Consider the following 13992-nt stretch of genomic DNA (forward strand, 5'->3'; position numbering starts at 1 on the left):
GCCTCGGGGTGCAGGCACCAGACCAGGCTGCTGTCCACAGAGCCCATTGTCCACTCTGCACCTGACCCTGCTTCCAGTCGGCACGAGGGTAGGGCCCACAGGGAGTCCAGGCCGCCACACCACCTCATGCTGGAGTCAGGGCCTCGTGGGGGCAGCGATGGCACTGGAGGTGCCCATGGCGTGTGCCAGGGGCGGGGGGTCTGCACTCTAGTTTCCGTTGGTTCTGTGTTCTGTGAGCTCTTTGGAGATACTGCTTCCCTTGTGATGTCCAGGCTCAGCACTTCTTCCCTTGTGTCTTGTCCCAGGTCAGCCTGGCCCAGCCACAGGGCCCCCAGCCCACAGGTACACGCACACACGCACACAGGTGCTCGCCCCCGCCTTCCTCAGGACGCCTGGGCATCAGCAGCCCCTTCCCACAGGAGAGCTCGACCAGGAGCCAGCCCGCCGCACAGGCATCCCGGAGTAACCATTACACTCTGTCGGAAGCAGACCGTGTCCAGTCTGTCTGGGGCCTCGCGGTCACGGGAGTAGGGCCTTGGGGAAAGTCCCTGGCCCAGACTGTGGCCGCAAAACCCCTGCTCTGCCTGGCATGGCAGGTGTGCTGGGAAGTCACTCTGAGCAGGGTCTGTCCTTGAGTGGGTGCTGCCCCCTCCCGTGGGCAGGAAACGAGGCGTGAGAACTCCGGGCACTGGGGCTGCATCCTGGCAGGTACGCAGAGAGGGATGGACAGGGCTCCTTCTGACCCTGGGCTACTGAGTTGAAGTGAGGTCAAGCTCCGCCTGGGCAGGAATGAGTGGAGTGAGTCACCCAGCGCTGCGGGGCATTTGCAGGGAGCAGCGGGGCTGGTGAGGAGACTGTGGCACGTTGGCAGGTACATCAGGCATGCAGCCCCTCCAAGGGGTGACTGTGGCCCCGAGAGGAATCAGCACGGTGGGGTGGGGAGACACTACTTGTCCTTGCTACATGAGGCACCTCGCCCAGCGGGTGAGCCGGCGCTGGGTGAAATCCCACACGGTGCCTCTCAGACGCCACGCGGACCCCCAGCCGAGGCAGACGCTCTGGGCGAGGCTCCGTAGCCGAGGCTTTGAAGAACATTGGGACGTGGAGTCAGCCTCCTTCCTTCCCTGCAGTGGAGCTGTGGCTTCACAGTGGAGGCCACGCTGGGTTGCCTGCCTGGGCTGCTCCAGCAGGGGCAGAGTGGGTGGGCGGGGCACAGGGCTGCCAGCCCCAGCCCCTCACAGCTCCTTGCTTCGGCAGGGGTGCCGGCCAGTCCCTGGCCCCTTCTCCCCACTGGCTGTGCCCATCCCTGCTGAAAGCAGGGAAGGGGGTGGGGGCTGTGGACACCATGTCCCCTGCAGGCAGGTTTCTGCATGGAGCACGCCCGTCGTTTGGGAGTGAGTGAACCAGGGTGGCCGTTGGGTGGCCATGGGGTGGCTCAGCCCAGGGCATCAGGGCAGGCTGCCAGGCACGTGGAAAGCCCTCTCAGACTCAGTTTCCCCTTTGTGCCCCTGCCTGGCCGCCTCTTCAGGCCGCATCGGTGGCCCCTGGTTCTGTCCTGCACAGCCACCTCACCAGCTGTCTTTCTTTTTGCAGAGAGCGTCGGCGAGGAGGTGGGGCTGCTGCAGCTCCTTGGGGACCCTCCGCCCCAGCAAATCACCCAGACGGATGACCCCGACGTCGGACTGGCCTACGTCTTTGGGCCAGATGCCAACAGCGGCCAAGTGGCCCGGTACCACTTCCCCAGCCTCTTCTTCCGTGACTTCTCGCTGCTGTTCCACATCCAGCCGGCCACGGAGGGCCCAGGGGTGCTGTTTGCCATCACCGACGCAGCGCAGGCAGTGGTCTCGCTGGGCGTGAAGCTCTCTGGGGTGCGGGACGGGCACCAGGACATCTCCCTGCTCTACACGGAGCCAGGCGCAGGCCAGACCCACACAGCCGCCAGCTTCCGGCTCCCTGCCTTCGTTGGCCAGTGGACGCACTTCGCACTCAGTGTGGAGGGCGGCTACGTGGTCCTCTACGTGGACTGTGAGGAGTTCCAGAGAATGCCGCTTGCTCGGTCCTCACGGGGTCTGGAGCTAGAGCCTGGCGCCGGGCTCTTCGTGGCACAGGCAGGAGGAGCGGACCCTGACAAGTTCCAGGTAACCCCCACTATGCTGTTGCCGGGGGGCTGGAGCAGCCAGGGTAGGGTGGGGTGGAGGTGGCCACTGGGACAGGGACAGAGCTGCAGCCTGAAGAGGAGAGCCCCACCCCGGCTGTGGTCAGCCCCGGCCTCCGGTGCAGGCCTCCCGGGTTCTTGGCCGGCCTGGCTGGGGTAGCATTCACTTTCTTGGCTCTCTGGCTCCTGTGCCCCTAGGAAGGGTTGCCCTGGGCTTCTGTGGTTTCTCTGAGACACCAAGGCCCAGCCTAGGAGGGCCCCATTTGAACAACTTTGTAACTAGATATCCACCCCAGCTATGACCCCATGACCCAGAGACATCCCCAGGCCTGTGCCAAGCCCCGTGGTGAACTGGGGCTCCCGACCTCTGACCAGCAGGTTGGGTGAGTGGGGACTGAGTCTGGGCCCAGCCACAAGCCTCGGGGCCCCATGCAGAATGAAAGCTGGGGTCCTTGTTGAAAACAATGAATGATCCAAAGCTGGCGGCAGCAGGGTGTCGGTCCCAGCAGGGTTCTCCTGTGGTGACTCCACACCGGCTGGGACCAGGGACTCAGGGCGGCCCTGCAGGTCAGCACCTTCAGCAAGGGTGCCTGTGAGACTCCAGTTTGGAGCATGTGGTGGGGTCCCCCAGTGGTCGTGTGGCCGTCTCCACCTGAGTCTCTGAGAAGTCCCTCCAATGCGCCTTCATTTCTTGGGGCTGGGGGAGCGGACAGAGCCCTAAACCCATGTGGGGTCTATGTCCAAAGCCCCTGCATTTCTGGGAACCTTTGGCTGGGAACAGCCGTGTGGGTGACCTCAGCTGGCACTGTCTCCCAAGTCCCTGAATTCTAACATTCAAGCTGGCCTGCAGCTGGGACGCCCCTGCCCTGGCGGGCCACAGGGGACAGAAGGTTAACTATTGCCCTGATAAAGGGCTGTTTGTTTGAAGTTGTTCTAAGTCCTGGTGTCTGGTGGTTCTGAAAGCTGACCTTTCACCTTTGGCAGGAACTTTTAACCCTCAGAGCTCAAGAGCCGCTAGGACGTTGACACCAAACTGGGACTCTTTGTTTTCCTCTTGATCACAAACATGATTGCTGGGAAAGAAGTCAGAGTCACCCCCTCCTGTGAGAGGCAATTTGTTGTGTGAATCCCCAGTCATTTCTTGGTGGAATAAAGTCGCCCACAAGTGCTGTACATCTTTAACGCTGTAAGGAAAAGCGGCCAAGTGCCGAGAGCTCGGGTACGTGGGTACGCAGCTGTGCCCGATGGTGCTGCGGAGAGCCGGGCCGCCGCCCCGCAGGGAAGGCCTCCTCATCAGCGAAGTCCCACTTCCCAGTTAGATGTGTAGGAAAAGCGGGTCTGGACTGTCAGTGAGGACAAACTTTCATGTTGTCACTTGTTTATTGCCTGTATTGCTTCCTTTGTGACTGACTGGTTTATGTTCTCTGTGTTTTCGGCGGGCCCAACTCTCATTGATTTATACAAACTCCTTACAATGAAAAGAAACTGCTCTTTGGTTCTGCATGCTGCAGACTTTATTTCCAACTTGTCTTTTTTTTTTTTTTTTTTTGACCATTGGGATTTGATGTATGGTTTTTTTGGGTTTTTTGGTTCTGTTTGTTTTAGATGGAGTCTCGCTCTGTTGCCCAGGTTGGAGTGCGATGGGGTGATCTTGGTTCACTGCAACCTCTGCCTCCTGGGTTCATGTGATTCTCCTGCCTCAGCCTCCCACGTAGCTGGGATTACAGGCACCGACCACCATGCCTGGCTAATTTTTGTATTTTTAGTAAAGATGGTGTTTCACCGTATTGGTCAGGCTGGTCTCGAGCTCCTGACCTCAGGTGATCCACCTGCCTAAGCCTCTCAAAGTGCTGGGATGATAGGTGTGAGCTACTGCGCCCGGCTGAGATTTGATGTGCTTATGTGGTTAAATCTGGCCTGAAGAAGACACCATGATTTACACAGCCCAGTGAAACCTTGGAAGGTCAGAGAGCTGGAACAGGAAGGAGCTAGAGGGCCCTGGGTCGGGCCCTGGGCTGGGGCCCTGCTGGGCCTGGGTGGTGCACCGCAGGCCGTGTGCTGCTGGGCGTGGGTGGCGCGCCGCGGGCCGTGTGCTGCTGGGCGTGGGTGGCGCGCCGCGGGGCGTGTGCTGCTGGGCGTGGGTGGCGCGCTGCGGGCCGTGTGCTGAAGGCTGTGTTGGTTGATCTCTGTGTCAGGTCCCTGCAGGCCTCAGGTGTCAGGAACTTTCTCTTTGGGTCTTAGATGAGATTGCAGCTGGGGAGAGGAGAAGCGCGCTTGTGTGGTAGAGAAGAAGGTGGAATTGCTCAGCACAGGATTTTTTCAGGCTTCTGAATTGAGATTCTTGGGAAAGAAACATTCAAGTTGTATGACTCACCATTTTTGGCAGAAACAAGCACAGAGCTTTGGGAGCAGGGAGGAAACCGAGGCTTCCTCCTCCCCAGACTCCACGAGGCTGCAGTGCCCCCAACGCTGCCACAGATGGTGCCTGGGACCCCCGGCCTCGGCGGCGTCCGACAGAGCCCCCGGAGCCTTGGTTGTGTTCCTCGTCGTAAGAGTCCTGGGGCGTTGTTGGTCTTTTCAGGTTCACTTTCTTGAGTCGGGTTTGTCAGTGGCCGTCTCCCGGGAAATCATGCACCCCCCAGCTGTGCTGTTGCCGTGAACGTCATTTCCAGCTGTGTCCTGATTTCCAGGGCGCTGAGGCTGCAGCATGTCGGGAAGCATTTTACATGCTTTTCCCTAACAGAATTCCTGTGATCTCTGTTTCGGGTGTCTCCGGATTTCATAACTTTCAGTCCTAAGTCCCTTAAATATTTGCAGTGGGCCTGTGGCTTTTGCACTAGTGCCGTCTGCCCCACCCCTGGAGCCAGTGGCCAGACAGGCTCAGAGCTTCTCTGCCCTCTGTAGCTGCCCCCGACCCAGGCACCCTGTAGCTCCGTGCAGAAGGCATCGGTGCCCTTGGGAGCACCCTCAGGAGAGCGCTGTGGCCGGAGAGCATGGCGGCCACATGTCAGGGTTGTCAGGGCCTCACAGTCCTCTCTGGACGGTGCACATCTGCGTGGGGATGGATGTCAGGAATGCCCAGCCCCTCCCCGACACCAAGACCACCTAAGATGCACTCTCGGCACCCCCCTGCCCGGGCTGCCCCAGGGCTAGAATGCAACCCCAGCTCCTTCCCCGGGCATGACCTGGGGGCTCTTGAATGTGAAGGCTGCTGCCCCGCCCCCACGCAGCAGGTCCTGGTGGACGGTGGACCCTGGACCCTGCAGTGCTGCCCCTGGCCTACCCGGGGCGCTGTAGGCAATGCCCCTCCCCTGCAATGTGACGCCGAGAACCGCTGGTGCGTTCTGTGGGAAACCCGTGCACACCCAGGGGGCTCATGGGGTCCACATGCCCCATGCATGAACTCACACACGCATGCATACATGATCTCATGTTTGCACACACGTGTCCACAGAGATGCATGGTCTCACGCACATGTGCCCATACACTCAGCACTCACACCCCATCCTGCAGGCTCAGGCCCCACTCCTGAGCCACCTGCCTGGGCTTCAGGGCCCAGCTGGCTTGGGGAGCCCCAGGCTCCACCTGGCCTCACTTGGCTCTGAAATCTAGGCCAGGATGCAGAACCTGCAGTGCAGCCAGTGGAGCTCCTGGTCCTGTGCACAGCCCCCACCTGGCAGCCCCTCTTCCTGCCAAAGCCCCTCCCAGCGTCCTCTCCCCCAATGAGCTGCTCGCTTGAGGCTTAGGACGTTGCGCCCTCCTGTGTCCCTGCCCAGCGTCCCCAGCCTGCGTCTCACGAGACACTGCCGGCTGCGCCAGGACCCGAGAGGGCAGGGGCAGGCACCCTGGCACTCAGCCCAGGACTGAGGATGCCGGAGGGAGCAGTGGGTGGGTGGGTGGATGAGTGAGATCGGCTCCAGATGGAATAGGCGCAGAGATCCAGGAAACTCCCCTACACCTGCGGCGTTTTGGTCCTTGGCTTCTGGGTTTTGCTTTTTATGAAAAGGTAAAGTTCAAAGAAAGCAAAGCCGTGGTGCTGCCTTGGTTGGTCCGAGTCGGGAGATGAGGCCGCCTGGGGCTTGTGTAAAGCTCCCAGGACTTGGGCCTGGGGAACTTGACCTGCAGCCCTTCGAATCTGCCCCTCTCTCCCAGGCCTTGGATCGAGCCACGCCCACTGTGGTTCTAAACCCATAGCACTCAGGTGGCCCATCAGCCGCCTCGGATGAGCCGAGTCTGAGGGAGCAGCCTCCGCCCAGCCGGGTGCTTTCCACACGAAAGTACCCAGGACCCCCCTGGGTCTCACCACGTCTTCCTACCATAAGGCACCACCAGGAGGCTGCCCGAGACCCCTTCCCTCCCTGAGACGCTCCGGCCCTCTGTGGGCCGCCGAAATCTGGAGCTCAGGCAGTGCCGGGGTTGCCGCTGCCGCCTCAGGACCGCTGGTGACCCCTTTCTCTGTCTGCATTTAGGGGATGATCGCTGAGCTGAAGGTGCGCAGGGACCCCCAGGTGGGCCCCATGCACTGCCTGGACGAGGAAGGCGATGACTCAGATGGGGTGAGTGACAGCCGGGACCCGGGTGGGATCTCCCTCAACCCCTGGCACGCGGAGTTCAGGGCCAAGGGCTGTGACAGGAAAAGTCCCAAAAGATGCCACTTTGGGTACCGGGAAGCTGCGATACCATTTCCATGCTCTCCTGTAACACCTCGGAGCCCTTCCTTGCCCTAAACTTTCCCATATAAAAACAAGTACAAAGCAGAAAATAAACACCGGAAACCACCCTCCATGGCAGCTGGTGAGACGAAGGATGTTAGGCAGCTCAGCAAAGTGTGTGTGCGTGTGTGGTGTGTCTGTGTCTTGTGTGGTGTGTGTGTGGTGTAGGTGTGGTGTGTCTTGTGTGTTGTGTGTGGTATGTGTCTCTGTGTGTCTCTGTGTGGTGTGTCTGTCTTTATGTGGGTATGTGGTATGTCTTTGTGTGGTGTGTCTGTGTGTCGTGTGTGTGTGTGTGTGTGGTGTGTCTCTGGTGTGTCTGTCTTGGGTGTTGTGTGTGGATGTGTGCATGTCTGTTTTTGTGTTTGTATGTGTGGTGTGTGTGTCTGTCTTATGTGTTGTGTCTGCATGTCTGTGGTGTGTCTGTGTGTGGTGTGTGTGTGTGGTGTGTCTCTGTGTCTGTCTTGTGGGTTGTGTGTGGATGTGTTCATGTCTGTGTTTTTGTGTGTGTATATCTGTGTGATGTGTCTGTCTTGTGTGCATATGTGGTGTGTGTCTCTGTGTGTGTCTCTGCGTGGTGTGTGTATCTTGTGTGTGTGGGTGTGTGGTGTGTCTGTCTTGTGTGTCGTGTATCTGTGGTGTGTCTGTGTGTGTAGTGCATCTCTGTGGTGTCTCTGTGTGTGGTGTGTCTCTGTGTGTGGTGTGTCTCTGTGTGTGTCTCTGTGTGGTGTTTGTCTTGTGTGTGCAGGTGTGTGGTGTGTCTGCATGTCTGTGGTGTGTCTGTGTGTTTAGTGTGTCTGTGGTGTGTCTGTGTGGTGTGTCTCTGTGGTGTGTCTGTCTTGGTGTTGTGTGTGGATGTGTGCATGTCTGTTTTGTGTTTGTATGTGTGGTGTGTGTGTCTGTCTTATGTGTTGTGTCTGCATGTCTGTGGTGTGTCTGTGTGTGGTGTGTGTGTGTGTGGTGTGTCTCTGTGTCTGTCTTGTGGGTTGTGTGTGGATGTGTTCATGTCTGTGTTTTTGTGTGTGTATATCTGTGTGATGTGTCTGTCTTGTGTGCATATGTGGTGTGTGTCTCTGTGTGTGTCTCTGCGTGGTGTGTGTATCTTGTGTGTGTGGGTGTGTGGTGTGTCTGTCTTGTGTGTCGTGTATCTGTGGTGTGTCTGTGTGTGTAGTGCATCTCTGTGGTGTCTCTGTGTGGTGTGTCTCTGTGTGTGTGGTGTGTCTCTGTGTGTGTCTCTGTGTGGTGTTTGTCTTGTGTGTGCAGGTGTGTGGTGTGTCTGCATGTCTGTGGTGTGTCTGTGTGTTTAGTGTGTCTGTGGTGTGTCTGTGTGGTGTGTCTCTGTGGTGTGTCTGTCTTGGGTGTTGTGTGTGTGTCTCTGTGTGTCTGTGGTGTGTCTCTGTGTGTGGTGTGTCTGTGTGTGGATGTGTGCATGTCTGTGTGTGTGTATGTCTGTGTGGTGTGTGTCTCTGTCTTGTGTGTTGTGTCTGTATGTCTGCATGGTACATGTGTTTCTGTGTCTGTGTGTTGTATGGTGTGTGTGTTGCTGGGGTGTGGGGAATCTCGTGTGTGTGTCTCTGTGTACCTGTGTGTTGGGGTGTGTGTCGGTGGGGTGTGTGTGTCAATGGGGTGTGTGTTGGTGGGCTGTGTGGAATCTGTGTGGTGTGTGTCTCTGTGTCTGTGTGTGTTGTGTGGCGTGTGTATTGGGGTGTGTGGAAACTCGTGTGTGTCTCTGTGTCTGTGCCTGTGTGTTGTGTGTATTTGGGTGTGTGTTGTGTGTGTGTTGTGCGGCATGTGTGTTGGTGGGGTGTGTGTGTTGTGCAGCGTGTGTGTTGGTGGGGTGTGTGGAATCTCATGCGTGTCTCTGTACCTGTGTGTTGGTGGGGTGTGTGTTGGTGGGGTGTGTGGAATCTCGTGTGTGTGTCTCTGTTTGTGTCTGTGCGTTGTGTGGTGTGTGTGTTGTGCAGCATGTGTGTTGTGTGGCGTGTGTGTTGTGCGACGTGTGTGTTGGGGTGTATGTTGGTGGGGTGTGTGGAATCTTGTGTGTGTGTCTCTGTGTTCGTGTCTGTGTGTTGTGTGGCGTGTGTGTTGTGCGGCGTGTGTTGGGGTGTATGTTGGTGGGGTGTGTGGAATCTTGTGTGTGTGTCTCTGTTCGTGTCTGTGTGTTGTGCGGCGTGTGTGTTGTGCGGCGTGTGTGTTGTGTGGCGTGTGTGTTGGGGTGTATGTTGGTGGGGTGTGGAATCTTGTGTGTGTGTCTCTGTTCGTGTTTGTGTGTTGTGTGACGTGTGTGTTGTGTGGCATGTGTGTTGTGCGGTGTGTGTGTTGTGCGGCGTGTGTGTTGTGCGGCGTGTGTGTTGGGGTGTGTGGAATCTCGTGGTAGCCAAGGGGAGTCCGCCGGCCCCAGGTGTGAGGAAGAGCAAGGAATTCTTCTCACTCGGGAGCCCAGGTCACAGCGTGCCCCACGTGACCGTGGACCCACAGCCTCACTCCTGGGCGGTGTGGGCAGGAGACACCGTGGCTGAACTGTGGGCAGCGTGTGCACATCCATGTTACTTTCATGTTTTTTTCTATATTTCACCCGAAAAGTCCATTGTTTTTGCCTGGAACATGCCAGAAGATGCCAGATTGTTCACATGGTGGCCATGACAAGGCTGCTGGGTGCTGGGGGTCTCCGAGGCGTCACGCCTTTCCCCTGGCCTGCCTTGCCCTCGGGGGTCATTAGTGGACCCTGAGGATGTTTCTTTTCCGGGTTTTCATGAAGTTTAAAACGTCCAGCAGCCGCCTTGGTGCGGGTTCGGCCCAGGCCTGGGCCCAGCGGGGCCTGTACCGGGGAAACCTGTGCAGGAAGCATCTGTGGTGGGGCCTCCTCCAGGGCAGAGCTCCGTCTGGAGGAGAGGAGCGTGTTCCCTCTCCCGCCTCCGCGTGTCTGACCACCGGCGGAGGCAGTTTCAGAAGCGTCGCTGTCCACGACCCGATTGGACAAGACTTGTTGAAGCTCAGAGGGTGCCTGGGCAGGGAAGGCCAGCGTGCCCACCCCAGCGGCCCCTCCGAGAGCACCAGAGAGAGGCCTGGATGAGGCGAGAGGGGCCAGGAGGAGGCAAGAGCAGCTGCCTTTGCTTCCCAGGCCTGCTGGGCTCGGGGCCTGGCCCGGCTGCCATCTCTCCAGCCTTTCCCTTTTCAAACTCCTCAGGCATCCGGAGACTTTGGCAGCGGGCTCGGGGACACCCGGGAGCTTCTCAGGGAGGAGATGGTGAGTAGCCGGACGAGGCCCAGCCCACCCTGCAGGGTCCCGGGAGAGCCCCTCCCAGCAGTGCAGTGCACACATGTGCACACACAGGTGTGGCTCCAAGAGCTGCCTCTATGCCATGAAGACACATTCTTGGGTGGGAACAGGAATGCTAGGCTGGGCAGACGCTCTGAGCCTGGGGACAGGCCCTGCTCCAGCCCTGCCTGGCCACCGCGTGTCTCTGGTGAGAGGACGTTCCTTTAAACGAGGTCCTGCCCTGCACATTCCTTGGTCTTTGAGGCGACCTTGGCCTTCCGTTCGCCCCATCCCTCCGTTAGCTCGTGGGTGGCCACCAGGGAATGAATGGATGTGTGAGTCTGACGACCAGGAGGAGAAGGCGGTGCAGGGAGCATGAGGAAGGGCTTTCCCCAGCTCGGGCCACCTGAGAAAACACAGGAGGGGCGGGGAGCGGGGAGGCCCCAGCCCCAGGACTGAGGCGCTGTGCTTTCTGTTAGAGACGGGTGTGGGAATGTGGTCCCTGCAGGGACCCTCTGCAGGTTCACATCAGCTTCCCAGCATGGCCTGTCGGGCGCCAGGAGGCCTCTGTGGTGATGGCAGGCACCATCCTGGAGCCGGGTAGCCCACAGGCGGCCACACCCCTGCAGCCCACGTAAGGAAGCCCCTTGCACGCAGCCCTGCAGCGCCCTCCTGTTTCAGAGGATTTTTCTTTATCTTTCTTGCAATCTTAAGTATTTCATTTCACAAACCAAGCAAGACTCTGCCGGGCATCTGCTGGCTGAATAACAGGCCATCTCCCCTCTCATCCTCCAGGGCACAGCCCTAAAACCCAGGCTCCCCACGCCACCCCCAGTCACTGCTCCACCCTTGGCTGGAGGCAGCAACATGGAAGATTCCAGAAGTGAAGAAATCGAGGAGCCGACCACGGTGACTTCATTAGGAGGTAAGCTGTTTTCTGGATGTGTGTATGTGGTGTGGTGTGGGGTGTGTGTGGTGCGTGTGTGAGTGTGGTGTGTAACATGCATGTTTGTGTGATGCTGAGGTGTGTGTGATGTATGGTGTGTGTAGTGTGTGGTGTATATAGTGCATGTATGTGTAATATGTGGCACATGTTTGATGTGTGTGTGATGTGTGGTGTGATGTGCATGTTTGTGTGATGTATGTGATGTTTATGTGATGTGTGTGTAGCGTGTATGGTGCATGCGTGTGTGGGGGTGTGTACAGTGTGGTGTGTATTGTGTGTGGTGTGTGTTCCGTGTAGCGTACGTGTGGTGTGCAGTGCGTGGTGTGTGTTGCATGTGTAGTGTATTGTGTGTAGTGTATGTGTGTGATGTGCATGTGTAATGTGTGATGTGTGTGTAGTGTGTATTGTGTGTAGTATGTGTGATGTGCATGTGTAATGTGTGTGATGTGTGTGTTGTATGTGTAGTGTGTGTGTGATGTGCATGTGGAACGTGTGATGTGTGTGTAGTGTGTGTATTGTGTGTAGTGTGTGTGATGTGCATGTGTATGTGTGTGATGTGTGTTGTATGTGTAGTGTGTGTGTGATGTGCATGTGGAATGTATGTGTATGATGTGTGTGTAGTGTGTGTGATGTGCATGTGTAAAGTGTGTGTGTGATGTGTGTAGTATGTGTGTGTGTATTGTGTGTTGTGTGTGTGTGTGTGTGAGGCAGGTGGGGAGATGCTAAGGCCTGGATGGTGGCTCTGGGTACAGGCTCTGGGTATTCACTGTGCTTCTCTTGCAGGATTTCTGTTGGTTTTCATTTTTATTTTAATTAAAAGTTAAGAGGGAAAAAGGAAGAGAGACAAAGCATGCTGGGTGATAAGACGGCATTTTGGGGGTCTGGGGTCTCTTGTAACAAGTTCAGGAAGCATCTCCCAGGTTTCAGCTGTCATCGGCTTAGGTGACCACACTGGCCTCACTGTTGATTTTAAATTCTCTCTCCCTGTTTCCCGTGCCTGGGAGCTAGAGCTTAGGGGAGTGCAGCTTGAGGCTGGGAATCTGATGGTGTCCAGCCAGGCTCCAGGACTGAAAGCGTTTGGGCTGCCGGGGCTATCTGGGGTGCCGAGAGTAGAGCTGGGGCCACCCGGGGGGACCTGACAGTGGCCACCTCTGCTTCTCTTCTCAGCTCAGACACTTCCTGGCTCAGATTCTGTCTCCACGTGGGACGGGAGTGTCCGGACCCCTGGGGGCCGCGTGAAAGAGGTAAGGCCACCTCCCTGTGCTCCAGAACCATTCTGAACCAAAGACTGGTGGCCTTTCGGGCCACTCACTGGTGAGCCCTGATGAAGCCCCTCCGTACCCGTGCCTCCTTTGTGCCCAGCACACAGTGCCAGCATGCATCCACCCTGCGTGTCCCCCGTGGGAAGCAGAGCCCAGCCCGGAACTCTGTAGGGCACAGCGGGACAGTGGGCAGGGTGTGTGGGGCCTCATCCCAGCCCGGGCCCTTGTGTTCTCTTTATTCCCAGGGCGGCCTGAAGGGGCAGAAAGGGGAGCCAGGTATTCCAGGCCCGCCTGGCCGGGCAGGCCCCCCAGGCTCCCCCTGCCTGCCGGGTCCCCCGGGTCTCCCGTGCCCGGTCAGTCCCCTGGGTCCTGTAGGCCCAGCGTTGCAACCTGTCCCTGGACCACAAGGACCTCCAGGGCTGCCAGGGAGGGATGGCACCCCTGGAAGGGACGGCGAGCCGGTGAGTCCTCCTGCCTCTCCAGTCCAGCGCCTTCTGGAGGTGGGGGCTCGGGCAGGACGGGGAGAGGCTGCGGCCAACATGGGAGTGAGCTGAGCTGGGGTCAGGGCAGGTCAGCAGCATCCTTGGGACCACCATTGCGTGGTTGTTGCTGGAAGGTGGTCAGATGTGGGAGGCGGAGCTGCTCAGACACAGCCCTTGTGGGTGTGAGGAGGCTCCTGGCGCGGGTCCCGGGACATCCGGGGCAGGCATCTTTGCCACCTCGTGGGGACTTGGAGCGGGCGGTGCCTTTCCGATCACTCACGGCTTCTCTTGCACACCCAGGGTGACCCTGGTGAAGACGGAAAGCCGGTAAGTCTGCTTTTCTTTCTGACCCCATGTGATGTTTGCTTAGACCCCAGGGCTTTGTTGCTGGGGACACTCTTTTGAAGAGGAGACCGCACAGCAAAACCGTTTTGAAAATGAAATTTTGTAAAGAAAAGATGAGGGTAACTTGATGGGAAATAGGTAGTTACATGTTTGTGTTGAGACATTTAGTCCACAACTACCAGGAAGAAGGAAAGGAAGTGAGAAAAGGCAGAGCTTCCAAACCCTTGGAAAACGCACCGCAAAGAAAAAGGAAGTCGGGGGGTGGGGACGCAAGACAAGAGAGAAGCGCGGAGCGACCAGGGGATCTGTAAAGTCAGAGCTTCTGTCTCAAAACACGCAGTTCAGATTTTAAAAATCAGCCAACACTGTTTCCAAGAACAGTGAAATGACGTGATAGACTGCGAGTAAAGATCTCGGAATAGCCTGCCCAGCGAATGGTAACACTCGGCAGAAAGTGGGGCCGTCACAAGCACTGGACAGGAGGGTTCAAGTTAAAAACAGTCTAGAAAGTCTGAAAAGACAGGGAGGGCATCTCATGGTGCCCACCGAACGGTCATTACCGACCGCCTGGCACCCCACAGCCAAGCTGCCTGCGATGAGGACCATGGCGGACTAAGCAGGGCAGTCGGCGGGGGGGCGGCACGGGGCCCACCCACTGCAACAGGGTACACACACTTGTGAGTGTGGGGTGAGGATCCACGGGGCCTACCCACAACCGCACACACATGCATGTGTGTGTATGTGTGTGCATGTGTGTGCCTGTGTGTGTGTGTGCCTGTGTGTGTCTGCGAGTGTGAGCATGTGTGTGAACGTGGGTATGTGTGCACGTATGTG

General features: G+C 57.8%; 1 protein-coding gene across 6 annotated transcripts in view; it reads left to right on the top strand.

The window, feature by feature from the left end:
* Positions 1-13992, top strand: part of COL18A1 (collagen type XVIII alpha 1 chain) — a 104057-nt gene that overhangs the window by 60319 nt on the left and 29746 nt on the right. For all 6 annotated transcript variants that reach the window (XM_033232632.1, XM_033232633.1, XM_033232631.1 and 3 more), the window contains 7 exons: positions 1594-2138; positions 6625-6711; positions 10052-10111; positions 10919-11048; positions 12237-12313; positions 12577-12792; positions 13114-13140. In XM_033232632.1, the coding sequence (XP_033088523.1) occupies positions 1594-2138; positions 6625-6711; positions 10052-10111; positions 10919-11048; positions 12237-12313; positions 12577-12792; positions 13114-13140 (1142 nt within the window). The remainder of the gene's footprint in view (positions 1-1593; positions 2139-6624; positions 6712-10051; positions 10112-10918; positions 11049-12236; positions 12314-12576; positions 12793-13113; positions 13141-13992) is intronic.

The sequence above is a fragment of the Trachypithecus francoisi genome, unplaced genomic scaffold (assembly GCF_009764315.1).
Source record: "Trachypithecus francoisi isolate TF-2019V2 unplaced genomic scaffold, Tfra_2.0 Lachesis_group14, whole genome shotgun sequence".
NCBI classification, from domain to species: Eukaryota; Metazoa; Chordata; class Mammalia; order Primates; family Cercopithecidae; genus Trachypithecus; species Trachypithecus francoisi.